Source organism: Manis javanica, chromosome 16 (genome assembly GCF_040802235.1).
Source record: "Manis javanica isolate MJ-LG chromosome 16, MJ_LKY, whole genome shotgun sequence".
Lineage (NCBI taxonomy): Eukaryota > Metazoa > Chordata > Mammalia > Pholidota > Manidae > Manis > Manis javanica.
Window position 1 is genome coordinate 52,128,966 of NC_133171.1, and position 15,491 is coordinate 52,144,456.

At 38.0% G+C, this 15,491-nt stretch overlaps 1 protein-coding gene across 1 annotated transcript in view; it reads right to left on the minus strand.

The window, feature by feature from the left end:
- The window catches only part of ZFAND3 (zinc finger AN1-type containing 3), a 450,342-nt gene that overhangs the window by 70,877 nt on the left and 363,974 nt on the right, over nucleotides 1–15,491 (minus strand). Inside the window, exon 5 of the mRNA XM_037004525.2 lies at nucleotides 10,652–10,717. Coding sequence (XP_036860420.1) covers nucleotides 10,652–10,717 — 66 coding nt within the window. The remainder of the gene's footprint in view (nucleotides 1–10,651; nucleotides 10,718–15,491) is intronic.

Consider the following 15,491-nt stretch of genomic DNA (forward strand, 5'->3'; position numbering starts at 1 on the left):
ACTGTAGAGGTGGTTTGTGGAAGGCAAATTCCATCAACTTTTGCTTGTCTGGGAATTGTTTAATCCCTCATTCATATTTAAATGATAATCATGCTGGATACAGTTGTCTTGGTTTGAGGCCCTTCTGTTTCATTGCATTAAGTATATCATGCCATTCTCTTCTGGCCTGTAAAGTTTCTGTTGAGAAGTCTGATGATAGCCTGATGGGTTTTCCTTTGTAGGTGACCTTTTTTTTCTCTCTGGCTGTCTTTAATACTTTGTCCTTGTCTTTGATCTTAGCCATTTTAATTATTATGTGTCTTGGTGTTGCCCTCCTTGGATCCCTTGTCATGGGAGTTCTGTGTACCTCTGTGGTCTGAGAGGCCATTTCCTCCCCTAGTTTGGGGAAGTTTTCAGCAATTATTCCTTCAAAGGCACTTTCTATCCCTTTTTCCTCTCTCTTCTTCTTCTGGTACCCCTATAATGCGGATACTGTTTACCATTTCAACTGGTCACTCAGCTCTCTTAGAATTCTTTCATTCCTGGAGATCCTTTTATCTCTCTCTGCATCAGCTTCTGTGTGTTCCTGTTCTCTGTTTTCTAGTCCATTAATGGTCTCTTGCATCTCGTCCATTCTGTTTTGAAGTCCTTCCAGAGCTTGTTTTACTTCTGTATTCTCCTTCCTTAGTTCTTGCATGTTTCTCTGCAAGTCCATCAGGATGGTTATGACTTTTGTTTTAAATTCTTTTTCAGGAAGACTGGTTAAATCTATCTCCCCAGGTTCCTTCTCAGGGGAAGATGTAGAAGATTTCGAAGCTGTCTGGGTTAGTCTTGTCTGGATCAAATTTTTTTGCCTTTTGATAGGTGCAATGGTGAGCTATTGACTCGTCTGTCAGCTGGGAGAGCTATGATTTTCCACTTGCTCTTGGCCTTTCTTTACTGGGACAACTGCGACCCCCTAGTGGCATGTGTTGGGGAATTGCATGTAGACTGGGTTTCTGTATCTTGCCTAGCCTGTATGGAGGAAGCTCTCTTGCTGTGGGCGTGCCCAGCCTCAGGCTGATGCTCTGCTATGGCAGGGCCCCTGAGGGGTAATGGACAGGGGGTTGTTTGGCTGTTTACCTCTATGAGGGGTCTCAGGGCTGTTGCCCAGGGGGGCGTGTGCCTGGAGTTTCCTAGAATTTCCTGCTGCTGGACTGTGACCTGTGTTGTTTCCATCCAGCAGTGGGGTCCCTATCCCTTTAAGACTTTCAAAAAGCATTCTGTTTTCTTTGTCACAGGGGCGCCGGCTTCGGGACCCTCTCAAAGGTCTTAGTGTCCTGTTTCTCTAGTATCCGGGACCCCACGCATACACTGTGTCTGCTCTCTGGTGCGGATGGCTGGGGCTGGGTGTTTAGCAGTCCTGGGCTCCCTCTCCCTCCCTGCTCTGACTCCTCTCCTCCTGCAGGGAGCTGGGGTGAGGGGCCTTGGGTCCCGCCGGGCTGCGGCTTGTATCTGACCCCTTTCACCAGGCGCTGGGTTCTTGCAGGTGTGGATGTAGTCTGGCTGTTGTCCTGTGTCTTCTGGTCTCTCTTTTAGGATTAGTTGTATTTGTTGTATTTTCAAAAATATATATGTTTTTGGGAGGAGATTCCCACTGTCCTACTCACACCGCCATGTTGACTCCACCCTCCTCTGAATTACTTTTGTCTTTGCTTTTATTTTCCATTTTTATGACCTCCCATCAGGCTTTGGTTTCCCACCACATTACACACACTGCTTTCAGGTTTCCCAATGATCTGCTCGCCACAGGCAACAGCTTTCCTCACTCCTCCAGTTTGCTGGCTCCTCTTCTCAAGCATCATCCATTATCCTATACGAAGTCTTCTCCTTTCTTTAGCTTTCTTAATTCAATGGCTTCTTTTTCTCTTTCTCAGCCCCATAAATACATTCCTTAGCCCCTTCTTCTGTATTCATTCACTTACCCACTTGCTTCTAAGACTGAGGAATTCCAAGGTAGGCTTATATTGAATATTTTCTATCAGACTATCTACAATAACCTAAAATTTAGCTCACCACAAACTGAAAATAGTTTCAACCAGTTTTTCTTCCCACTTCTTCCCTACCACCAGTCACATCTTTCTTCCCTCAGTCTCTCAGGTTTTTAACTATTCTTTTTTCACAAACTCTAATTGGCTGTCCAATCCTGTTATTATTTTAAAACATTTCTCTCATATTCATTTCTCTTCCTCTGTTCCACTGACTACTACCCACAGAACACTGAATAAGTGGAATAATCAAGAATTGATTTTTAGTAAGTCAAATATTACTTTACGTGCAAAAGGAAAAAACCTAACCATATTAACCCAGTGGCAAGATATTTTACAGGCTGAAGGACTCTCCCATACCACTAATTCTTAGTTTATTTGGTTTGTGATATTGAGATGATCATATCAGGCTTCTTCAAAATGAGGTACACCTATGCATAACAGAAGGCATCAAAGAACTCCACAGAAAAACTACAATTTCTCTAACAGCAGGAAGTCTCCTAATAGGTTAGTTTTGAAGATACCAAACAAAAAGGAGTATTCATTTAAAGGTACAAATGACAAACAACTGAACTACCAGAATGCTCATAAACTCCTGGATCAAGCTGGTAAGCCCTTTTCAAAGCCTTCCTGTGTGGCTCTGTTATACATTTTTCCTATCTCAAAGGTCTAATTACTTTGATTTAGCACAGTTCAATGATCAAAGTTGAACAGAGCTGTATCTCAATTTTCCCAACTATTAGGTGTTTATCTGCTACTCAAAAGCATTGCCAAGTCATATTTGCAGTTTTCCATTCACTAGGAAACAACAGTCTTGCTAGATTTTCCCTCCATATTCCAGTATCCCTTTATCACTCTACTGATTCTAAGAAACGAAATTCTAAGCATTTCACCAAGAAAATAATTCTTTAAAAGAAAAAGGCTACCTAAGTATTGAATTTTCTCATAGTAATCAGCATAAATTATTCTCCCTGTCCTCACTTTTAAAAAAAAAGTTATGCTTCTTGCTATCTAAAGCTGGAATTAGTTACATTTATGTTTCTATACTTATTCTGTCCCTTTATGGTATAAGCTCCCAGGGGCCACATGCATGCTTATCACTTCTTTTGCGTATTCCTGCAGAATCTCCTATAGGACTCTGTCACAGTGGTGTTTTAATAAAATACTGGACTGGCTGGCTAACTAGTGTCTCAGCTGGTCCTATATTCCACGTAAGCAACCATTTCTGAAGGTGTGATCTAGGACCGTGACAACAAGCAATACAATAAGATTATGGCTTTAATAGGCCATGATTATGAAATAGTTCTGAAGACTCTTCATGAAGGAGGGTGCATAAGAAACAGACACAGATATGAGAAATAAATGCCAGCCCACCTGTTGGCAGGAGAGGCAATGGGACTGTCTCTTCAGATAGATGAGCAAGCAAGAAAACAGATAACACAACTTGTCTTAGAAGCAAGCAGCACGATGAGGCAGTAAAAACCCATCAGCATACATCATCCTATCATGGCCTAGTGTCATTCCCAGCCTCTATTAGCCCTCGCTGCATCAGCGCAAGTCCCAGACACTTTATCCTGTTTATAATTGCTGATGAGCAGTAATAAGGCCTCCATGCCTCAGCTCTGTCTGTTCCACTTCGGCACCCACCTATTAGGTAATAACTTTTATTTACAGCCTTGCTTGATGCGCTGTTCTATTAGTACAGCCAGGAACTGAGTAGGGCAAAAAAAAAAGTCCCCTTAATGGGCAGTATCATGGCGAGGCTCGGATGATTTATAACACAGCCCTGTGGCTGTTCTATCATGCTCCTCCTGGTAAGAGTGCTTCAGGAAAGCTACCTTCCTAAATGCTGCCCTCTAAACAGGCACATGTGCTATGGAGCAGCACCTGAATACCCCCCAGACTTAACGCCCAAAAAATACAAGTTTAAAAAGAAGACGGGAGCATTAAATTCCGTTGATATTCTTTTTAAATAGTGTTGGCTCAGGCATTTTGCCCCAAAGGAGCAATAGAATAGCTAATTAATGGAAGTTCAGGGTTTTTCTCCTTGGTAAGTGTGCAAGCTGTGATAAAATAAATGACCATAAATGCAAGAAAGAAAAAAAACCAGTTGTAACTGCATTCAAGGATCTAAGCAAACTGAATTTGCACAAAGCATGTGGACCACGAGCAGCTCAACACCAAAACCTAGGCTTCACACACACACACACACACACACACACACACTAAACAAGCCTCTGACTTCAAGTTCAGCAAAATCACACACTACACATCTAGCCGCCCTGTAATACAAACACCACAATTGGTGGCATCGGGGCCTAACTCTCATGTAAAGGTACAAATGAAAAAAAAAAAAAAAGAAAAGCTTTCCCTAACCTCTTACGAAATGTACACATTGTGTGAGGTGCTTTTAAACTCAACCTGTTATTGTTTACATATTGAGTATCAATTCATCTAATTATATAGTGCCTTGTTATGTTATTTTATTCTTTAATAGAAGCAACAACTCAGATGGATTACAGTTTTTACAGCAAGAAAAAAAAAATCACTACCAACAGAAAATAAAGCATTTTAGCAGATTATTTACCTACCCTAGTTATCCACCTACTGGCCAAAAACCATGTATGGTCAGTAAATGCCACCATGGAATACTCTTGATAATCTCTACCCTTTTTTCTATGGTTAAAACATGGCAAGATGACACTTTTTAGATTAGGGAAATTTTTGCGACCTTGCCAAATATTTGGTATTCATTTTGTCCGCCGCCCCAGGAATCAAATGAACTCCTTCAGGGCCCAAGATGATGAGTGTACAAGGTAAAACATTTTTTTATACTTTTTTCTTTGCCATGACAGATTTACTGTTTTGATCTTTCTTCAATGGTTACATTAAATGCTAATAAAAAATGAAAGGTTTATATCTTCCCTAATAGTCTCCTGATGGGAACCTGCATATTACATAAGTAGGTCAAATTTCTAATTTTCTGTCTCAAATGCTGATACTGCAGACCTGAGGGAAAAGCTATACCAGAAGGAGCAAAAGGAAAGAATGAAAAAAGAACTAAATTACACAGCTGAACTCACATCCAAAGCCACCTTCCTTCAAAGCTCCACAGAGTCCCTTCAGAAAGAGTCACCTACAGTGTGTAATATTTACGAATACAGTTTGTAGTCACTGACTCAACCCTCTAAGATTACATGCACTGGCTGAAATGTTTCTATGAATACTGACTCGACCAGGAGATAAAACACACAACTCTATACTGACTCGACCAGGAGATAAAACACACAACTCTAAGTATTTTTAAGATTTACAGGGCCACCTCCGATTTAACATTACCACCCTTTAGCTTCTGAATCAATTTAAAAGACCTTATAGAAACCTCTTGGTAACAAAACAACAATGAAACATTTCCCTTTAACTGGCCTCTGAACACTGATGTGGAAAATGTTTAGCACATCAATCTTCTCTTAACTCCCGGGTGAAAAGGGGTTTCTTTCTTCTCTTATCTTTTTAAGAACAGACAATAATATCACAAGCAAGTTGCCTGACACAAGTGAGTCAAGAAAAGGTTTTGGGGAAAAAAAGGAAACAATGAACAATACAAGACTATCTGGTTCATGTCACTGAAAGGAAAATAGGTGACCCAAAAGGATAAGCATGTGCTTTCTTAAAGAAAAGCAGGCAAGGGACACACAGAGTGAATCAACATGCTTTTGAAATGACACGCTTCTTAATGTAATGATGATACTTTCTGGAGAAACCTGCCTTTGTGTTTAATGGGATGGTTTCTAGCCCCATCTGTTTTTATCTCAGGCACCACTGCAGCTACCTTATGACCCTACAAATGGTTATTTTACTTGATGTTCTACTAATTATAATCACATTTTTTAAAGTATAGCATTTTAATGAAAACCATCATTTTTCAAGTCTATCAGAGGTAATTTTTTTTATTCAACATACTTGCAGGAAGAAGAGTAAAAGTCAATGTAGGAGCACAAAAGTCTATTGTCAGTACCATCAAGTCTGTACACTTGTGTATGACATTTTTCTTATTTTAACTTAGGAAATAAACAGAGAATAAAACGAAAAAATAATTAAATAAATAAAGCCATATAAGAGTGGTGAACTAGGAAGGAGCAATTTCCTTTTTTTTCAAATGCTAAAAGCCTGTCCCTTGACACATTCAACCTCAGACTTAAAGCTCAAAGTTGATTAATGTCTCACTTGGAAGAAGCAGAGTCCTTGGGTTAGTCACAGCTCAAGGATCCTGCTGGGGTGACTGTTTCTCCAGGGAAATTTAAAACATGATTCTATCTGTCCTTTATCGCTTAAATTAAAGTTCATCAATAAATGAATTACAAAAAATGAATTACAAAATCACTTCTTTCTTTTGCTGTTAACTCTCTACAAAAAAGTTTTATCAAAGCAAGGTTATATAACATGTCTTTAATAAGAAATTCTAAGAAAAGGCAACAAAGTTCCCTCCTTGCCACAAGGTACTTTAAACATAAAAATGTGATCTCATGAAGATACTTACCTAAATATCCAAATACCTACAAATAAAGTTGTCTAAAGGAGATGACTATAGCTCAGATTACAACCTTTTGGCTTAATGTGTAACTTGAAAATTAGAGAAAAGATAAAGGACAAAGGGAATCTTCTGGTAGTTTGTTACCAAGGAAAGACAATACACTTGTTCTTGCCAGGAACTTCGAGATTTAACAAAGGAACATATGCAAAACATTCTGAGCTCTTCTAAGAAATGTAAACTCTCTCCAGTAATCTGAAGGTCTGATAGGTTTTAATGTCTACATTCTAGCCAAAAGCAACCTGGGAGTTGGCAGCCCTTCTCAACTCTTTGCTGGCTATAGAAATCCCAGAGCTCTACAAAGCCACACACACGCCTTCACTTAATTTTTCTCTGCTTAAATACTAAAATGATCATGGTGCTATTTTTTTCCATCTAAATACTACAGAAGTTAACTGTTATTAGTTCTGTGGCTAAAAGCCAGAATCTAAAGAAAAGCCTTTTCCACCTACCTAGTAAATACAAAACTGATCTTTCACTTGCCATTACTGCTACTTTTGCAAAATGCTCTTTAGACTCAGTTATCACAAAACAATTTCCTAAAAAAAAGTTTGCATTTTTATGTTTGCAGACCAACCACTCCACACTGCTGTCCACCTCTAAGTTACAATAACCTCTTGATTAAACAGTAGTCACTTGAAACACTGAGACATTAATCAACCACTCAGACTTACATTCAGGCCTTTAGTTATTAAACCACATAATAATGGGTCTAATGCTAATCTTTAGACCTAGTTTTCAAAGTACTAAAAGACAATGACCTGTTTACTGAAGAACTAACACTTTTTGAGTGTGTACACCTATCTATTTGGCCATGTACTTTTAATACGTATATATTTGTATGTGTACTTGTTAGTTCTAAACTGTATGTATGGACTAATATATAATTATGAAGTGAATAACTAAAACAGAAATTTTAGAAGGAAGGCTGAGATAAACGTTTACTATTTTCTCCCCATACCTCACGGTATCTATATAGTATGCCTTCTTTATAGACCACTGACTTAAAGAACCACTTTATTCTAGCCTAAGTATCCTTTTTCTAATATACATCATGTTAAATAAGCTAAAGGCTGCTTTAGTCCAAACTTGTATGGATGGATTGGCTGAGAGGGGATCAGTAAGATCTAATTCAGAGGGTCTCACTCTACAGCTCCTAGGGAATGACACCACTGGTAAGGTAATTATTTACTGATCATCTATGCCCGAAGTCCTGTGCTCTGGGAGATCTTTGAGAGAGCTAGTGTTACTGTGCATCTTGTGGTAGAAGCACTGCAGAGTGTTAGAGGAGTGAGTCCTTCTCTGAAGAACCTAGACATAAAGAATATAAGACACTCAAGCAATGTAACAGTAATTGGGTGATGATTCATAAGAAAAATGCTCAGTATCCCCACCACTGGCGACCTGCTGATTCCAAAACCGACAGAAAGATGGAAACAAAGACAGTCAACCTGTGGTTCTCAAAGCAAATCGTTAATCTACTTCTGAAAATCAGGAAACTGTCTTCTAGAGTAAGGGCCATTATTTAAGGCTGATGCAGCTTGAGGAGCCTGAGGGGGCATAGACAGACCTCCTGAAAAGAAGTACAGCAGGCTGAACCTGATGACCTTTAACATCCATGCTGAGAAATCTCAACTTTCCTTCCAGCTTTTTGGGATATGACCAGCACACTGCATTAATTTCTTTCCAAGACAGAAATTCTCAATCTCTTCCTAGTTAACAAGTTTGTATTCACCCAGAAGGAAGCCTGGAAATGTGTGACTGCAAGCTCAAAGATGATGCTTTGCTTGTCATTTTACTTATGGAAACCTAAAAATATCACCCTCAGTTATTACTGTAACACTGACATACGACAAAGAATGTGATCAACATAAAACCAATCAATGAAACTAGGTATGGAAATGTATTCGGGTACTTCTAATCTACTCTTCTTTCCACTCAAAATACCTATTGATGTGTTATCAACACCATCTAATGGTTGGTCACTGCATACACCTAATATTTAATGTAAGATTACAATATAATATCAGCTGCCATTATTGAAGATCTATCAATGTGAGCTTTATGTATATTATTTATTTTCTAACAGCAAACCTATGGGATAGATTTATTATCTCATTTTACAGATGTCGAACAAATTATGAGATGTTAACTAACTTACTCAAAACTGTATTTGGTGTGTGGTTAGGCTACAATCTGAAACCAGACCTTCTTCTAGAACTTACATTTTTAAAACTACTTCACTAGATGCTTTATTTCCAAATCTGTGTTTCTTTTTTCCCAATTTCATTCGATGATGTATGGTTAGGAGCATAAATAATTAAAATAAAATGTGATAAGTAGTTAGATGAAAACTAGTGGAAAACAACACAGGCTTTAATCATCTGAAAGATCTGTGTTCAAATCCTGACTCTCTTACTTACTAGCAATATTATCCCAGGAAATATGCTTAACTTTCTGAGTGCCCATTTTTGTCATCTGTGGAAGAGAAATAACTATCTTGCAGATCTGTTCTGAAGATTAAATGTAAAAAGCACACTGAATAGTGCCTGGTAATGCAGTAAGCATGAAATAAACCCTATTATTATTTTTTGGTGTACAAAACAGTATGGGACCAGAGAAGAGGAAACAGATGTGCCTAGAAGATGAAAGACACAGTACATGATACTCAGGAAGGGTTCCTACTAGTTTGTGTCTAAGCTTAGCACGTGAGTCTTTTTGCTGAATCTCTCCAGATGATCCAGTGTGCTTAAGGCTCACTCCTTACTGCTAGCTGAAAGTATACATATATATATATATAGGTAGTGCTAGCAGTAAACCTTACCCTGAGGGCCAAGACTGGAAGGAAAGAAGAAAGGTTGAAATACACTGTGTATGTGAAGTGCTGGACCTGAAATCAAAGACTGCTTAATGTGTTCAAGCTTCTGCTGGAGAGGGTAGGAAGCTGGCTCCGACTTGCCATTGGCTAATCAAGACAGACTGTTTCACTTCAGGGCACAGTCCTCTTCTATCTCAATCAGGAACCATCGAGTGGGGAGCTTGGATATGGGCCCAGGAGGGCTGAGAGCATGCCAGGACTATCTCACACAGTCTTGTCTCAAAACTGGTCATTTGGAACAGAAGAGTAAAATTAAGTTCCTCTGTTCAATATTTGGATGTTATTCTGAAACTGTTCAAGGACACGTCTGTTTGAGGTTCAACATCAAAACTGTGCATTTAAAGGGGCTGAGGTTTCAATGTAATTTGTACACAGAAATAGTTTGTGCTATTTCTGTTGGGGAGTTAAAAGGACTTTTTAAGTTATGAAAAATAGTCTATGACCTTTAGAAAAACATAATTATTTTGACTCTTCCAAATATAACCATGTTTTAAATAGTAGGCAGCATTATTAGAAAAGGCAAATATTGTTTAAAATAAATTAAGCTACAGGCTAAGGGAGCAATGGGCATTATGACTGCTCTTTAGAGAGCTACAAGATTCATGACTTCATGTTTAATAAAAATGTCACAGATGCACAAATACGTTTTTCGGACTCCATGCATTAAAAAAGAATGATTTCAGCATACCCTGTGGCTTTAAGATGAATGAGAGAATATAATTTTCCAAAACTATTAGGATACTCTAAACAGCTAAGTTAAAACACTGATTTTTTACTACTTCTTTCACCCTTTAGGCTTCATTATTTAGATAATTTCTTTTAGCAGGTCCAAGACTGACACAAATTAGCCACATGCCAGAAACTGGGCAACAATCTGCATTTTCTGTATGTTTCATATCTTATTTAATATATTTTTCAGACACTAGAAGTAGATAAATTCTAACGTCCACCTTTTTGGTTCTAGCTGCCAGCATTAACTCAGTCAATCTGACCTTCCAGAGCACCACTCTGACCTTTGCTCATACTCCACTCCCAATACTAACCATTTAACACGTCACTTCACCACTGATAGAAGAAATTGAGATTAACCTAGCAAGGACACACATTAAAAAACAGTAGCTAATTTTTGTGATGACTTCAGGTAAGAATGAATCCAGATAAGAATGATGTACATACCTGTACCACAGGGTCTTTTGGTTGGTGTGATTAACGAGACATGAGCTGTATCTGTGCATGGCCCACCTAGAAACAGAAAGGCAAGCATATCAGTCAGGATATACCCTCTACAAGCCCATCACGTCTATCTCAGATAAAGAGAAATATAGAGAGGTGGGGATTGACCTGCCAACATGCATAAGGAGGGGCAAAAGGAAAGATGGAGGTGGTGTGGTGGTCGTACTGGTAGGTTAATTCTAAGGACCTAATTTTAGTTCAGCAATTTGGTCTACAGATCCCTACTCTTCCTACACGTTTTTCATAAAAAACAATCAAGTCTCACATAATATTAACACGTTAAAGAATAAAATTTTAACTAGGATTCCAATCCTGGCAAAAGGAAATTACCCATAAGTTTGGGTAGATGAATTTTTCCACAGAGAAAATAGCAGGAGGATCCCCTCTTAGGTTGACCTCAGTAGTCACCCTATCTTTGAATCTATTGCAAAACTATATTCAAAAGAGAAAACTCCCTAAGGAACAACAAGCTGTCACAAGAAATAAGGATTATATTAATATATAAAGAGAGCACTACTGACCAAGGAGGACTACCTGGTTTAATTGTAAGAATAATATATGAAGAGGGTTTTCACAGAATCTTGAGGGTCCGGATATCTGATGGATATGTTCAATGCAGGAGAATGCAAGTCAGTCAGTGGGTGAAAGCTTGAAAAGCAGTAATTTCATTCTGTAGAATCAGGAACACTAACAAATTCTTAAGGTGATACTGATATATACCTTAACCCTCCTGTGCTGGGCACCATGCCTACCTTCTGAAGTAGGACGTTACCGAATAAACATCAATACCAGTGATTCTCGACATGCCCTAGAAGGGGCAACGGTGGTGATCATAAGGAAGAGAACACCCAAGCAAATGTTTCACATATGAACTGAAAAGGCTCCTCAGGTAACTATGACTAGCAAAGGGAAACGTAGCTATATGTCACCTCATGTGACAAGACTTCACATGGAAGTTACTTACTGAAAAGGAACTTAAGATGAAAGAGCTCTGAAACCTGTTTTTGAAGTTTATGCCACCAAGATCCATTGGTTTAGGGACCTGGAGATCCCACCTAAGAAGTTCCTCATTAGTCCACACTTTCCTATACACCAAGGCCGTTAAGAGTAGCAAACCTTAGTGGGTGCAAGAATATACACAGAGGAAATAGGACAAGGGAGGATAGAACAAGTGTATTGTTAATGTCAAAGAGTACTCAACATATACCTACTATGTGCCACCATGGGTTAGTCTCACGCTCAGGGAGCTTAGAATCTTGTAAGGAAGACAAAATTAGTGTAAATAAATAAAGAACAATACGTAACAACAATAAAGAGTGGTGGAAAATGACTAAATGCCAAAGACTACGGAACAAATAATAAATGCTAAATGTGATCAGGAAGAAGGATATTTATCATTGGCTAACATCGCCTGGAAATACTTCTAAGGATTTGAAAAAGGCAAGAATAAATTGAAAGTTAGAAAGACCAAAAAAGAGCAGGGCATTTCAACTGAAACTTTTTTTCTACAGATGTCACACATTCACCAGAGAAAGCTTAACAGACTAAACCTCCAGAGGTCCAAATGGACAACTGTGACATGAAAACAGGCAACATGGAGAGACAATAAACAACAGGAAAACCTGATACAGACCCTACATCCTTGAGAACCCAGTGGGGACTGATTTCTACAGTTCAATAAAATGCTGTAGCTTCTGCTTCCATCTGAGTTTTAGTTTTGGCTGTTGTTAACTGAAGTATTCTTATTTCTAAAAAAATATAGCCTTTTCTAGAAGACTCAGTTTAAAGTCCTGCAAGTACTCCCTACTTGCTGGGTAATCCTGGATAAGTGAGCCTCAGTTTAAGAAAAAAATGGGGATAGAAAAATTGCCCATAAGCCGCAGTATTGATGAAGTCATCTGTACAGAAAGATTTCATAAGCTATAAAGCTTTATATTATGTATTATCACTTTGCTTCCATCAGATTATATGTTCCGAAGGGTTAAGACCCAATTTGTCATCTACTCTTGGCTCATAATTATGTGGCACTTAATAGTCTTTATTGAGAGACCACTGCAAGTTGTTTCATTGAATCAGGAAAGTAATGTATATTTTTTAAAACTTTTTAAAACTGAAACATAACATAAAGAAAATAAAACAATAGAATAAATTTGCACAAATTTTAAGTATACACTCAGCAGGGTTTTACATATACATACACATAATGTGAATATATATATACATACACATAATGTGAAATGACCATCAGATAAAAATTAGAGCATTTCCAGAATCCAGAAAGTTCAAGGGAGCTTTTTAAAAATACAGACACCCCAACCCTGACTCTGGAAATTTTGATACAGTAAGTTGGGGTGGGCAGAGGAAGACAGAAGTGTACATTTTTAAGCCAGATGAACATAATGTAAATATTAACAGCCGGAGTTAGTTCCAATCTCTGATAACATTTTCTTTTACTCCACGCTCAGTATCTGGCCAAGAACAGTGAATTACCACAACATTGTGAGCTGCACAGAGCATGAGAGTCAGTAACAACTTAACTACCAGAATACCTTTTAAGAAAGGACATAAAATAATTCATCCAGTAAAAGTATGTGAGAAGGGAGAAATCGGTCAAATCAAAACCCGTAAAGAACTTTGGCTGGGACTCATAAGTAGCACTTCCATGTTTACAAATGAAATCTTTACCTCATCTGTAGATTTTGAGTTTATTCTTTTAAAAATTCCTAATGGATGAATTCCTATAGGTTTTGGCAAATTCACAAATAACTCTAAGGCTATGTAGCATATCTCAACATGCATCACCATGAAAGTGTTCTCTAGAGAGCTTGTTAAACTAACAACCCAATTCAATGTCACCGCATTAAAGTACAAATAAAACCATAGTTGAGCCAAAACAAACTGACAGCAAGAGTAACTGACAGTGATAATATATCCCAGCTTTGATAATTGGACAATATCATAAACAGAGAACTTGGAATTAAGTTTGGTCTGACAGACTACAACCTATGAAACTTTAAAATCCGGAACAGATGCATATGAGCACTACGCACATATTCTATACTAACTGTGCTGTCACACAAAATCCGTGTAACTCTCAAACAGAGCACTCACAGAAGATTACACTACCTACCCTTACACAATTACAAATCTTCCTCAGACTATGGGGTCACATCGTGATAAACCCATTGTAAATTGAAAATATTGTAAATAAAATATGCCTTGAATACACCTAACCTACTGAACATTATAGCTTAGCCTTGCCTATCTTAAACGTGCTCAGAACACTTACTTTAGCCTACAGTTAGGCAAAATCATTTAGCATTAAGCCTATTTAATGCTAAAACATTTAATAAAATGTTGAGTATCTCATTTAATAAATGCTAAAACACTGAATAAAATGAATATCTCATTTAACAAAATATTGGATATCTCATGTAATTTGTGGAATACTGTACTGAAAGAGAAAAATAAAACTGGCTGTATGGGTACAGAATGGCTGTAAGTGAATCAGTTGTTTACCCTAATAATCAAGTGGCTCACTGGGAGCCACGGCTTCCTGCTGCCCGGAATCACAAGAGTATTTTACCACATATTGCTAGCCCAGGAAATGATCCAAAATCAAAATCTGAAGTATGATTTCTACTGAATGCACATCTCTTTCACTCCATCATAAAGTTGAAAAAATCCTAAATTGAACCATCATAAGTTGGGATAATGTGTAATTCCAAATCAACTCTATTAAAATGAATGCAGGAAATTAACAGCCACTCAACAGGAATTTTTTCAGGTTTTGGCCACAACAATAAAAATGTAACATGGGTCTCATTGGTTATAGGAAATAAAATAATTTTGAGAGTTGATGGTAAGGGTCAAAGTCAGGGCATCTGCTCTATCAAGGAACAGAACTGGCTTTTCTTTATTGGGCTTCCTAATGCCTGAGAGGAGAGAGGGCTGGCATATGGTACCTTAAATCACGCACTCTGCTAATTTTGGCCTTTGTTCCTCTTCTTTCGAGGCAGCAGGGTGAACAGAGCTAATAACTGACAGCAAGGTGAGGAAGCTTCTTCATGACTGGGTTCTATAGGTGAAGTAACTGTGTGTGTGTGTGTGTGTGTGTGTGTGTGTGTGTGTGTGTGTGTGTGTGTGTGTGTGTGTGTGTGTGTGTGTGTGTGTGTTCATTCAGTGGTATCAAGATTGGGAAAAAATCTAGCACAGAATGATTTATACCATTACCCTCTAGCCTATATTAGTAGCAACTGGGTTTGGAAAAATAAATTTTGGGCTTTTAAATATTTTAAAAAATCATAGAGTTCCTTAATATGACAGGCTCTCCAGGAATTCTGAACCAGATGACACCTAGAAAACCAACTTGAACAAACTTCTGCCAATCACCACAAGAGCTTTTTGCTTTCTTTTGCTAAAGCACATATAGTATCTGAATTTTTTTCAAGGTTCCTCATTATCTATATATATTTAATAACAGACTATCATTTTGCTTTTGACATTACATTCAGAGGATATTTTCCTAAATTCCAACACTTCAGAGTCTGGAATTTGCAAGTACGTAATGTCTGTGGTTTGTGACCAGAAGTCTAAATACTCTATCTTGTCTAGGTCTAGGTGTTTCTATTGTCTAGGGATGTTTCTATTCTTGTATTAAAGGTGTCACCCAGAATGAAGCACTGTGGATCGCATTTGCAATTCCACATGAGACCCATGAAATGAAAATTCTTCATCTTATATTCCCAACAACTGAAATCTTTATAGCATCTGCAATAGGCAG